Raw genomic sequence first — 13,206 nt, forward strand, 5'->3', positions numbered from 1 at the left:
AACAATAATTTGAAATAAAACCAAGCAGATGAGACTCTAAATTTTATGTAGTAGAAGTGCAGTCTCAGTGTGATAAGATAGAAATTAATAATGAGATTGAGACTGTTGATAGTATGCTTCAAAACCATTGTCTATTGTGGTGTAATAGGTGGGTTTAAGTGGTGTTTCTTTGATAGGTTTTGCTGTGTCATGTGAGCAAATCATTACTCTGTCTAATGTTGGAATGAACTGTCACTGCTGTATCATGAGTTGTTATTCCAGGTTCCCTCGGTATTATAGCCTGACTTGTAATGAATAATGGATATTTCTTGATATTTAATGTATAGGACATTTATTTATACTCAATAAATATTTTTCAAAAGGATATAATTGTAACATCACTTTAGCCTAAAATCCTCCACTACAGAAACCAAGCTTCACCAGTTAGCATTGACTTAGAAAGGAAAGGGCAGAGAGCAGTCTCAGCTCGGGTTGGGGTGTATCTTTTATGAACTACCATTTCTTATATTTTTGGTTGTGAGCCTAGCCTTTAATGGCTAAGCCATCTCTCCAGGCCTAACTACCATTTCTTAATTGTACAATTGTACTTGCCCTCAAGGCTGTCCTTTAGAGTAAGTGAGGAACTAGTCCTAAGTACTCGGTTAACTTTGATGTGCTATTCTCCCAAAAAGGACTAACAATAAAAAAAGAAAACATCATCCTTTCCTTGTGAGTTGCCTAAACTGCTGATACATACAGTAAGTTCAGCTGCTGCCTGATTTCAGTCTCTTTACTTAATTATTTTTAAATTTCTGTTTATGGGTGTTCTGCCTGCATGTATGTCTGTTCATCAGTGTGTGCAGTGCCTCACAGAGTTACAGACAGTTGTGAGCTGCCTGATATGGGTGCTGGGAATTGAACCTGGGTCCTCTGCAAGAGCAGTCAGTGCTCTTAACTCTGAGCCATTTCTCCATCCCCTAATTTCAGGGTCTTTACTATCTCTCTATGTGGTTAATCTTGTCAGCCTGATGGGATTTAGACTCACCTAGGAGACAAGCCTCTGTATGCCTGTGAGAGATTATCTAGATTAGGCTAGTTGAGGTGGCCTGCCAGTTGGTGGCATAATTCTACGGGATAGAGCGCTGGGCTGTTAAAAGAAAAAGGAGAAAGCAGCTGAGCACAAGGCTTCACCACTCTGCTTCCTGAACCCTGATGCAGTGTGACCAGCTGCCCCAAGCTAATGCCACTGTGACTGCCCACCATGATGGACTGTACCCCCAAACTGTGAGCCAAAATAAACCTTTTTTTTTTTTTTTTTTTAGTAGGTTGTCAAGTATTTTGTTCAACAACTAGCAAGTAGCTAATATATTTTCATTCTTTTCTCATTCACTTTTAATCAATCTACTCCTCCCCAACCTAGCTTGGCAACTCATGTTGTCATGTACACTAGCTTTTCATGTTTCTGCAGATGAGACCAATAAACATATTTGCTGTAATTTTTTTTAAAAAGCAGCACAAGAGAAAAAGATGACATGTGACAGACCTGATGTGGAGGGGTTTTTATATTAGGAGAATGGGGGGAGACCGGTCTCTGGGGACAGGAGCAGCAGAAGAGAAGGCAGGGGAGCAGAGAGAGAGAAAGGGACAGGCAGAAAAAGATGGGAGGTGGGCAGGGCCCTTTTAAAAGGGAATGTATTGAATATGTACACACGGTGCTCTTAGTGGCTGCAGCTGAGGACCTATCCTGTCAGAACCCCAAGGACAAGCCAGTACAGATACCTGAATAGTAACAATACTGAATCCTAGTTGTTTTAACTCTGTAACAGCCCAGGGACTATTAAGAGCAATAGCCCCTCCCTTCAAAAGTTCACTATCTAGTTACAAGTGGGATAAGGCATACCAAATAAACCCTCTCCTGTGCCCACAAGCCTCACTTTCTCAAAAAGTCTTCCATGAGCAAACCTTCAATGCTATAACTTCCTTGAAGCCTCTCCTGATTTTCCTGCCTTGTCTGAATTTTTCTACTTATCTGGTCACTTGGTCTCTTCCATGGACCCTTCTTCACTCAGCCCCTGAAATGTTTTTTCTATTGTAGTTACAAGGCATACTTTTTTTTGTTTGGTTTTGATTTTTTTTTTTTTTTTTTTTTTTTTTCCTAGACAGTATCTCATTATGTAGCTCTGGCTGTCCTGGAACTCTCTATGTAGACAAGGCTGGCCCCGAAACAATATGTACTCCTTTTGGGGGGGGGGCAGACTGTGTTTCTCTGTGTAGCTGTGGCTGTCCTAAAACTTGCTCTGTAGACCAGGTGCCCTCAAACCCACAGAGATCTGCCTGCCTCTGCTTCCTGAATGCTGGGATTAAAGGCATGCACTACTGACACCTGACTCAGTTTCTTAGTTTTACTATATGGGCCTCATAATGCTGGAAAGAAAAGGTCCTGATATCTTACTCTTCCCATTACACCGAACCATTGAGTTCTCTATTTATTAACTGAACTCTTGACCTTAATAGCCTCAGGCTATGGATCTGAATTGTAGGCATTTCATCCTGGGTATTCAGGGTTTGAGAGTATTCAGGGTTGGAGAGATGGCTCAGCAGTTGAGAGCACTGGCTGCTCTTCTAGAGGTCCTGAGTTCAATTCCCAGCAACCACATGGTGACTCACAATCATCTGTAATGAGATCTGGTGCCTTCTTCTGGCCTATCAGCATACATACAAGCAGAACAGTATACGTAATAAATAATTCTTTTAAATCTCTAATATTCCTGTTCTTGGTGTAATTAGGAGTATACATTGGAATTCCTGGTTCCACAGTGACAGGAACTTTTCTCCAAAGAATTATTTTGTTTAGTGAAGTTACCATTATACATACCAAAGCCCATACAAAATTTCCCAAAGGGAAAGGCATTGAGAATGAAAGTAAAAAGGTGCTGGGGAATTGTGGTCTGCAGTGGTGAAATGCTGAACTTTGGCAAGCAGCAGCGGTCACCATGCAGTCCACACAGATATTCATTGTTATTTTTTGGCATCACTGGTTGTCTTGGTGTGTTTTCTGAAGGTATAACAAAATACCACAGACTGGGTAGATTAGAAGCAGTATGTTTATTTGACTCATAGTTCTGGAAGCTGGGAAGTCCAAGACCAAGGGGGTTGTATTTGGTGACAGACCTTTTGGCTACATCATAACACCAAGGAAAGCATCACATGGAGTCACCATGAGAGACAGTTTGAAAACAAAAATCTCCACCCCTGTTAGTCATAATCAACCCACTCCTAGCATAATGGCCTTAATCTATTCTTGTTGAGCCCCTGTGACCTGATCACTTCTTGAAAGGTCCTACCTTTTAATACTGTTAAAATGGCAAATTAAATTTCAACATTGAGTTGGAGGTATATTTGTATCTATGTATTGCCAGTTATAATGTTTTATTTAATAACATCTTTAATAAACACTCCATTTTTAGCCTTAAACACTTTTGTTCTTTAGTAAAAAGCAAATTTCTGACCTGCAGTAGTCTGACCTGAGGCTTCTCAGTGGATTCTCATGGAGACATTGTCACTGAGGAAGCAATGACACAGTACAAAGTGCACCCGTCCCCCAAAGCTCCTGCATGACTTAGATGATTTTGAAGTAGCATATGCTTCATCTTGAATGCTGTTTTCTGCTTCATTTTGGTTTTCGCCACCAATCAGATGCAGTGTTCTTCCTAAAAGAAACTGCCCCTTTTGGGAACATGTTCTTCTGTTCCAGCTGGAGTCTCACGAGAAAGCTCCCCAGGCTGTAGCTGTGGGTAAGCCTGGGCTTTAAAGGCATATAGCCTTTACAGCCTCTATGTCTGCAGAAGACAAAGGCTACTTTTAAAAGTGCCTCTGCTAGCCTGGCCATGGTGGTGCACACCTTTAATCCCAGCACTCAGGAGGCAGAGGCAGGCGGATCTTTGAGTTTGAGGCCAGCCCTGAATCTACTGAGTGAGTTCTAGGACAGCCTCCAAAGCTACAAGAGAAACCCTACCTCAAAAAACAAAAACAAACAAACAAAAAACCTTTTTCTGTGTATTGATCTCCATGTATTCTTTAACCTTTGTGATACTATTTCATTTCTTTTAGAAAGGTGAGTTTTTTTTTTTTCTTCTTCTCTGTATTGTTCCAATTTTAGTATATGTGCTGCCGAAGCAAGCACGAAAGGTGAGTTTCTTAAGTGAACAGGAAGTTGCCTTTTATCAAAGCTGGGCTACAAACTTTCTGGCTTTCCCTGAAACAGCTTTCTCTTTACCAGCCCACAGTAGCCATACTGCACTCACCTCCAAGGTCTTTAATTTTTAATCTTTGATGAGTCACAATTGGCTAATCACATATACCATGTTAGTCCACTAAGCAGCAAGCATTTTACTTAACTCTTCACTGTTGGCTGTGTCATAGTCTTCATTTCTCCTGTTCCCTCTACAGCCCCACGAAACTCCCCTCTCTGTACCCCTGGCGTGTTAGTGTTCCTCAGGGTTCCAGTTTTCATCCTCCATACTCCCTTCGCTCAATTGTTATTTAGTGAAGCCTCAGCTATCATTGTGGCTACTACTGACCTTCAAACCTATGCTTCTAGCTCTAGTCTTCCTCCTGAATTTCCTACATGTTTTTAAACTTTTTGAGAATTTTATAGATGATACACCCCCAGCTCCCTGCTTCAGCTCCTCCCATATTCCCCACTCTCTTGAACTCATGACATCTTCTGTAAGATTACCTGCATAAATATGTAGAACTTACTGAGTCTACTTGGTGTTGCTCACATGTACATGTGTTTAGGGCTGAACACTTGAAACTGGATATTTTTCAGGGGCTCATCCTTGGAGACAACTGATTCTCCCTTCCTCAGTAGCCACTGACTGTCTAGAAACTTCCTCCATTCACATTGGTATATCAACTGGAGTTGACATTATGCAGGTCTTGTTTAGGTAACCACAGGAAGATTTCATGAGCACAACATCTAAAAGACACTAACTCATAGCAAACATCCATCCTGGTCCTCTGACTTAAAATCTTTATGCTCCCTCAACAGAGTGTTCCTGAGCTGAAGTTGTAGAGATTGTGTTATGTAGATATACCCACTGGGACTGGGCACCCCATGTCCACTTATTCTTTACATTTTAACCAGTTGTGATCACTGGTGGTATAGTTCAGGGGAAATTAGGTTTTACAAAATTGGATTTTTGCCTTGTATTTGCTTCCTAAACTACCTTATCTCTGAAAGTTATTCATTCTCCAAGATTTGTATATGTTGAGCCATAAGCATTTTCTCAAAGATTAGAATGCTGAATGACAGAAGAGGGCATATACAGCCTGATCTGAGATTTGCGACCTATAAAATATCAACTGGACAGAAATTGATATAGTACTTCATGAACTAATTTTGAATATCCCACTCTTGGGAATAGCATGTAGATTACTGATTATTTTGTTTAAGTCATCATCTATATTGTGGATGGAATTGGATGCTCCCTTACCAGTCATTTCAGGGAAGTAGGAAAGAATTTCTTCTAGTCTGTAGGTTGTTGAGTCAAAACACAGCTTTTGCCTGTAGGTGTAAATTATATTCTATATTCAGGACCAATTATGAGTGACCATGATCTGAGAACATGGATTAAGATTACCCTGACATATTCTATAGAAGAAAGGTTATGGGAACTGCTATAGATGTAGAATGGAAGAAGTCATAAGTGAATGCTTTGGTCAAGTATAATGGTGAGGATATCAGGTAAGTGGGATAGTCATCACAGTATCAGGGTGACCCATCTCCTTCCTTTTGGACACCAGAGCCACCTACTCGGTCTTGACAGTTTTAGGGACCTACCTCTCCTTGTTCACCTATTGTTGGGGTAAGGGGACAGCCTTACTATCCTCACCAAACCACACCACTTAGTTGTATCTTTAGGGGTATTCACCTTAGCCATTCCTTTCTAGTGGTGCCAACCCTCTTGCTGAGAAGGGATCTCTTAGCCAAAGTGGGACCCTCTATTTTCATCTGCCCCCCAATCCACTTGACCCCAGGCTTACCGACCCTTCCTCTCTCTCCTCTAAATCACACAATGTAAGGAGTTGGGTTTTTCCTCCCACTGCCTGGCCTCGTCCCACCGCCGCGCCAGCCCCAAATAATGTACAGAGACTCTGTATTTGATATTATGTTGTTGGCCAGTTACTTGTTTCTTATAGGCTAGCTCTGTCGTAAGTATTAACCCATTTCTATGTATTTCCACATGGTCTTACCAGCGAGAGGCGGCTGGCGGTTCTATTCTCTCCAGACTCTCCATCTTGTCTCCTCCTTCCTACTTCCTCTTTCCTCCTTGTCTCCTAGTCCCACCTATCTTGCTTTCCTATTGGCCAACAGTGCTTTATTCATTAACCAGTATGAGAAACATATATACATAATGACATCTCCCATCATCTCCTCTATTCTGTCTAAATAAAATGAAGGGTTTTAACCTTAACAGCAAAATATATATCACAACAGTTATCAAGTAAAAATAACAGTTAGCAATATTTAGTTCATTGACATTTAGTAAGGTTAAAAGAAACTATTTTATCATCTAGCCTACATTTTTGAGTCTAAAGTCCTATATGGAACTTATCTTTAATCCTAACTAAGGAAAACTATAACCATAACTGTCTTCAACTCCATCAAAGACCACAGAAGGGTAATAAACTCTAGAAATGACAGAGACATCTTGTCTTTTCAGTCACCTTTTCCCTTGCCAACCTCCCAGGTACATCCCTGACTATGGGACACCCAAAAGCCTTCTATAGCCAAACATAATCCTTCTTTCATCACCCAACTACAAAACCCTCTCACTCCCATCCAGGGCAAAAGCAGATGTCGCTAGCCCACCTGGTCCTGGTGGTTTGGAAAGTTTAGCTGTCTGTCTATATGCACAGATGGATCTGTGTTTTCTGTTGTGTCCATAAGTCTTGTGGCAAACATGGGAACAGAGATAGAAATGGGCCAGGCTCAGCTGAATGTATGGTGACCACATGTTTTGTTTCTAACTGGTCTACTTTGAGTATGTTTCTGCTTTCTCTGCTTGGCCAGCCACCACTGCTAGTGCTGCTTGCCATGGCTGTTTTGATTGTCAGGGCTCAGAATTTACCTCTGAGCTTTCTAGTCACTGGATTCAGTTTCAAAGGGATTCAAATGTCTTTTAAAATATGGATAATATTAAAGTTGTCCTACTTTATTGGAAAACTGGCTCTCTTCCTCTAGACCCAAGCATGTTTGTGTAAAGGTTTCCTCCCAAATCTTTGTCCTGTGTCAGGTGGACCACCTGACTGTGACAGAGAAAGAGGAACCGAAAGGATCTAAAGGAACTTGCTTTGCAATGACTGCTCTCAGCAATAACTACTTATGTCTCTGGTAAAAGTAAGTTCTGAGGGTTCAAGGAAGTGTTATAAAGGTCTGAGCATATGAAAGCTAAAGTTCTGAGGGTCTAAGTGATTTAAGGTAATGAAAAGTGTTTCAGATTTCTCCACCCCTCCCCCATGTTATTGTTACATTAGGATTTCAAAACTATTCTCAGCAGTTCAGCCAGAACACTCGAGGGGTGAGGGCTGGAGACGACTCACCAGCAGGTTGCCAAAAGGAGACACTTGTCCCTGTAATGCCTAAATAGACTTCAAAAACACCTGTCTCCCATGCTTGCTTTCTCTATGATCAGACTAGATATTACCGTTGAAGTTGGCCAGAAGCTAATGGAGGACACCTTTAACAGTACTGTAGGAGACATGGCATTCTACCTTTTGTGCAGAATGGGGCATCTTTTATATACTAATGAAGGAGTCATGGCATCCCATCAGGCATGATCACAATACAGAGAGTACACCCCACTCTCTCTCAATTCCTAGGTATAGACAGGATAAAATGTGCCAATGCTCCCCAAAAGACCTCTCTTAGACAACACTGATCACATCTCCTTGTCACACCATCTCATGTTTCAGACCACAACCTCTACATATCAGCCAGACATCTTTGGAGAATGTGAGTTTTGTGTCCATCCTGGGTGAAGCTCACACCACCATTTGTGGCCTTGCCTACTGGACTGAGACTGTTTCACCTTATGTTTAACTGTTACAGCTCTGAGGGGAAAGGTGTCCTGGCAGTCAGAAGCCAAGGAATATCACAAAGCCACGCCCAACAACAAGCCTCACACGGGATTTATTGAGAAAGACACAGGAGCAGGGATGGCTGCCTCTGCTTGGGCAAGAAGCACAAGGAACTGAGCAACAGGCAGGTTTTAGAGTTTTTTGGTAGCTATCCAGGGTGGCCTGACCTCAGGGCAAGCTCAAGGACCGGTTGGATTTTGTGGCCACATGTTGAGCTTTTTTCTGGAAATGACTATTAGAGAAGTCTGGGGGCAGGGCCTAGCCATTAGTACCTCAAGGGGTTTACAGCCTTTCATTTGCTGTAAGCTACACAGAACTACCACCCCTTATCTCCCCCACATCTCTCTCTTCAATATCACAGACTGCTTTTATTCCTCAGGGATACACTTTGTGGGCACCCTGGATCCCACAAATTGTAATTAATACCTTGATCCTTAGTACTCCCACCCAGCCCCATGCCCATTCACAATGCCTCAACTCTCTTCAACACTCAAGTTTACAGCTGCCTACCTGCTTGGTGGTTTGGGAGTTGTGCCCTGGTGTTCCTTTTTCCAAAACTAGGGATGGTACCTGGTAAAGAATCCTTGCCAGTTCCCATCACAAGGTTTATAGTGGCATGGCATGACAAAGGGGCAGTTCAGGTCACACCCTCTCTAACAGTCTGGGCATGATCACTACTGGGGTGGCTGGACTACTTCCCCAGCTATTTTCCACTGGTTTTCCTCTCAGTTCATCCAGGATCTCCAATGGGTGCTTCAGACCATCCTCATCTTCCAGGGCCTAATAGACTCAGTGATCACCATAGGGCTACAAAATTGGTGAGGACTGGATTACTAACAAAACCCCTTCAATCCCAGGCCACCTGGGAACACCATCCCCAAGAAACCCTATCAAAGCCTGTCTTCTGCTCAGTTCTTTGCTGCTTTTCACAGGAACAGAGGCAGCCACCCTCCCTCCTGTGTCTTTCCTAATATCTCTTGTGTGAGGTTTGTTGTTCAGTGTGACTTTGTGACATTCCTTCACCTCTCACTATAGGGATAGATATCTTGCCCTTCAGAGCTGCAACACTTGCACTGGGGAAGCCTTTCCCCTTGGAGCTGCAACACTTAAAGACAGATAAACAACATCATAACCTAAAGGATTCCCAGATTTACAGGGCTCTGGACAGGCTAAGCTACCCAGTAGAAAGGGTTTCTTAGTCTATAGGAGTTAGTCTACAGAAGTGCAAAGTCCTGTGGCCAGAGTGGTCACAGACATCGTGGAAAATGTTTGAGACGGGGTCTTACTGTCACCCTGGCTAGCCTGGAACTCACTTTGTAACTCAAGCTGGCATGTGCCCCCAGAGTACTAGGATTAGAGACCTGGCTCACCACACCTTGCCTTGAGAAATAGAACCCAAAGGAAACTAAAACTTTATAAATTTGTATTTCTAGCTAGGAGTGCTGATGCTAGGAGGCTGATGTCTCAGCCTATAAAGGAGGCTGAGACAAGAAAGATCCTACTTCAAGGCCAACCTGGGGCTCCATCGTGACACCCCGCCCCCATCACACCCTCACATTACACACACACACACACACACACACACACACACACACACACTGCCTTTTGATTACTACAGTACCACACACACACACACACACACACACACACACACACACACACACACACACACACTGCCTTTTGATTACTACAGTACCCCACCTGGGTTACTCGCCGCCTGGGTTAGTCACTCCAGGCAAACTGTATCCGAAGGCCATTTAAAGTTGGGCGGACGGCAGGGCATGACAAAAGGCTCTGCAGCCTGAGAACATAGCACGTCTGAAAACGAAAAACAACGATTACGCGAGTCCTGCCCATCTCCGACGATTTGGGTCCCCTTCTGCAACCCGTGCCCGCGCTTCCGCCCAGGCCCGACGCATCTGTCTGACGTCCCAAATGCGCCATTCCACTGTATTCGAGCGGCACCACCCCCGAGACCATCTACGCGCGCGCAAGAGAGACTACTCGGCGCCGGAAATCCGGGGCACGTGACCAGGTGACAGCCCTCTCTCGGTGGCGGGGCTCGCTTGAGGTGCTGCGGCACAGCACGGGATGGCGGAGGCGCCTCCGGTCTCAGGTACCGTCTGTTTCCCCGCGCGGGACCTCTAGGGTGCGGCGGTTTCGTCAGCAACGGGATCGGAAGGGTTCGGGCCACTGAGGTGCCGCGAGGGGCGCGTGCTGCGCGGGGACAGTGGCTCGCGAGGGCCAAGCCACGCGCGCTGCCCATACGGAGCCCTCCACCATCTTCCACAGGGTGGTGAAGCTCGGCCCTTGGGTTTCAGCGGTGAACGAAAGGGTGCCGGTGCCCCCCCCGAGCGGACATGGGCGTCCCGCGCCCCCGCGGGGCTCCTTCCGGCCCTCCCGAGGCAGCGCGGCACGGAGTCCGGCGGGCGGGCGGGCGTAGGCGAGGCTCCGTAGTGGGCCCTGGAGTCCGGCTAGTTTGCGCGCAGTGCTAGGGGTGTGTTAGCCACCTCTCGGAGCGGCGGTGGCGTCCCGCGCGGTTGCGAGCAGGTCCAGCCTCAAGTGGTGTGAAATCCCATTTTGCCGTGACGTGTGTGATCCTGTCTCAGTTTCCTCATCTGTCAGTTTGGAGCCCGTAAGCTAATTCCCGGGCCCTACCAGTTTTGTCCCTAATTGTTGGCTCACTTTCCTTCCTGGAGCCTCTCTGTAGTAGAGACAACCTCATTTGACTGTTCATGCAAGTTATTTCCATTTTCTTCATGGTGTATTTATAGATCGGGGTTTCAAATTGTGGACAGCAATCAAAAAGAAACATTTTTGCACTAGGATGTTAGTACACACTTAACCAAAACGTAAAAGTGAACCACGAAACAGGATAGTTGATATCATATTTAAGAACTCTTAACTCCATCCTCAAGAATCACGTTGGGTTTGCACATCCTCCTGTCACTTCATCTCTAGGAGATCTGACGCCCTCTGCTGGCCACCGAGGGTATCAGCATACACGTGGCATATATCCCGTTCCCTTTCCCTGCTAACAGACACACACACACTTAAAAAAAAAAAAAAAAAAAAAAAATGTTTTTTAAGTGAACCAAATGTTTCATTGTTATCAGGCATAGTGGCACACAGCTTTATTCCCAGCACTAGGGAGGCTGAAGCAGGAGAATCTTTGAGTTCAAAACCAGCCTAGTCTACATAGCCAGTTCCAGGTCAGCCTAGGTTATATAGTGAGCCCTTATATATCTTGGAAGGGTGGGATGAGGGTCGAGGGGGGGAGAAGCAGTAGTTTATTTTACTATCAACAACTCATGTTAAGATTTAAAAGACTACTTGTCACAACCCACTCTGTAGATTTGTCTTCATGGCCTGCTCTTCCTGAAAATCAGCACAGCAGTGTCCAATTATAGCTGTGCTTCTGACAAATTGACAGGCACTACTAAGGCTGTGCATGTATTTGTTGTGTACTGAGCGACAGGCAAGATGTACATTCCTGTCTCGGCTTAAAGGGTGGAAAACTTTAGGCAGATATGTTATTATTCTCTCTCTCTAGGTCTTCACTGGCCCTCTAAACTGAATCTGTTCATCATCTCAGCCTCACATTCACTTCTGACTTAGATATTTGAAGCAGAGCTCAGTGAGGGCTAGTTGTGACTCATGACTTTAGCCTTTAGGACTGTGCTCTAGGTTACTACTTCCACTCCTAAAGCATCTGCCGAGCCCCTTGTTCAGGAAATTCCTACTTCTTTCTTTCTTCCTTTCTTTTTTGTTTTTTGAGACAGGGTTTCTCTGTATTGTTTTTGGAGCCTGTCCTGGAACTAGCTCTTGTAGACCAGGCTAGTCTCAAACTCACAGAGATCTGCCTGCCTCTGCCTCCCGAGTGCTGGGATCAAAGGCATGCGCCACTAACGCCCAGCTACTTCCTTATTTCTTTAGCCTTTGTCCTTTCTTACTGTCACATCCTCTGTAGTTCACACACTCCCTAAGGCAGTGGTTCTCAACCTTCCTGATACTGTGATCATTTACTATATTCCTCATGTAGTTCCCCAGCCATAATTATTTTTGTTGCTACTTTGTAACTAATTTCACTCCTGTTACGAATGGATATAAATACTTGTTTTCAGATGGCACTGGGTGGCCCATGTGAAAGAGTCATTGATTTCAAAGGGGTCAAGGCCCACAGGTTGAGAACTGCTACAGACTAATACAGAACTGAAGAATCTTTCTTTCCCATGATCAGATTTTCCTTCTTTCTCCTCCTACACTCCCCTGAAATAGAGCTTCTCTGTGTAACAGCCCTGGAACCTGCTTTGTAGACCAAGCTGGCCTCGAACTCAGAGATCCACCTGCCTCTGCTTCCCCAGTGCTGACCAGCCTATGATCAGACTTTCTAACACCAACTTTGTGAACAACTCTACATATTGCTGTGTGTTGTTGGATCTCTGGTGTCCCTTACTTGTGTTATAATGATGCCTTGGTGAGAAGACAGCTCAGCTCCCTTACAGAAGATCTTCCACTTAAAATAGTGAAACAAGTATCTGACCTGAGCTCTGGTACAATTTCCTGATTCATGTGCCCCTTTTCCCTTCCTTGTGTCTGTCTTTCTGAGGGCTTCAGCTTAGGGCTAGTGAAAGCACAACTATATATGGCTAGGTCCAGCATTGTCTGGATCTGTTCACTTTACCTTTACCAGGCTATTGGACAGCTTTACTGACCTTTTTTTTTTTTTTTTTTTTTCAAGCCCCTCCATCCTTGCTTCTTCAAAGAAGGAAAGAAATGTATAACACTTCTTGGTATAGTTTACTCATTCCTGGTTTAAATTTATCACGTTTCCAGATTACCTCTGCCACTCTCTGAGTTTGTCTAAACCTTCCTGATACTGCCATTTTGTGAGGTCCTCCATCCTCAGGACACTATCTGTGTGGAAGTGTTTGGGACAGATCCTGGATTGAATGAGAGGTTTCTCTATGGCCTTTATGATCTCGCCAATTCTTCACTATGTTTCTGTGGTATCTGCTGCCTTGACCCTGTCAATGTGCAGTGTAAGAATAAGCACAAAGTCATGAATGCTACGTGTCCTAA

The 13,206-nt window shown here is 44.3% G+C and overlaps 1 protein-coding gene across 1 annotated transcript in view; it reads left to right on the forward strand.

The window, feature by feature from the left end:
* The first annotated feature begins 10,115 nt into the window (after nt 1-10,115).
* The window catches only part of Nfx1 (nuclear transcription factor, X-box binding 1), a 67,220-nt gene continuing 64,129 nt past the window's right edge, over nt 10,116-13,206 (forward strand). Inside the window, exon 1 of the mRNA XM_051187552.1 lies at nt 10,116-10,240. Within this exon, the coding sequence (XP_051043509.1) occupies nt 10,216-10,240 (25 nt within the window). The 5' untranslated portion in view covers nt 10,116-10,215. The remainder of the gene's footprint in view (nt 10,241-13,206) is intronic.

This window comes from Phodopus roborovskii, unplaced genomic scaffold (genome assembly GCF_943737965.1).
Source record: "Phodopus roborovskii unplaced genomic scaffold, PHOROB, whole genome shotgun sequence".
Classification (NCBI taxonomy): domain Eukaryota; kingdom Metazoa; phylum Chordata; class Mammalia; order Rodentia; family Cricetidae; genus Phodopus; species Phodopus roborovskii.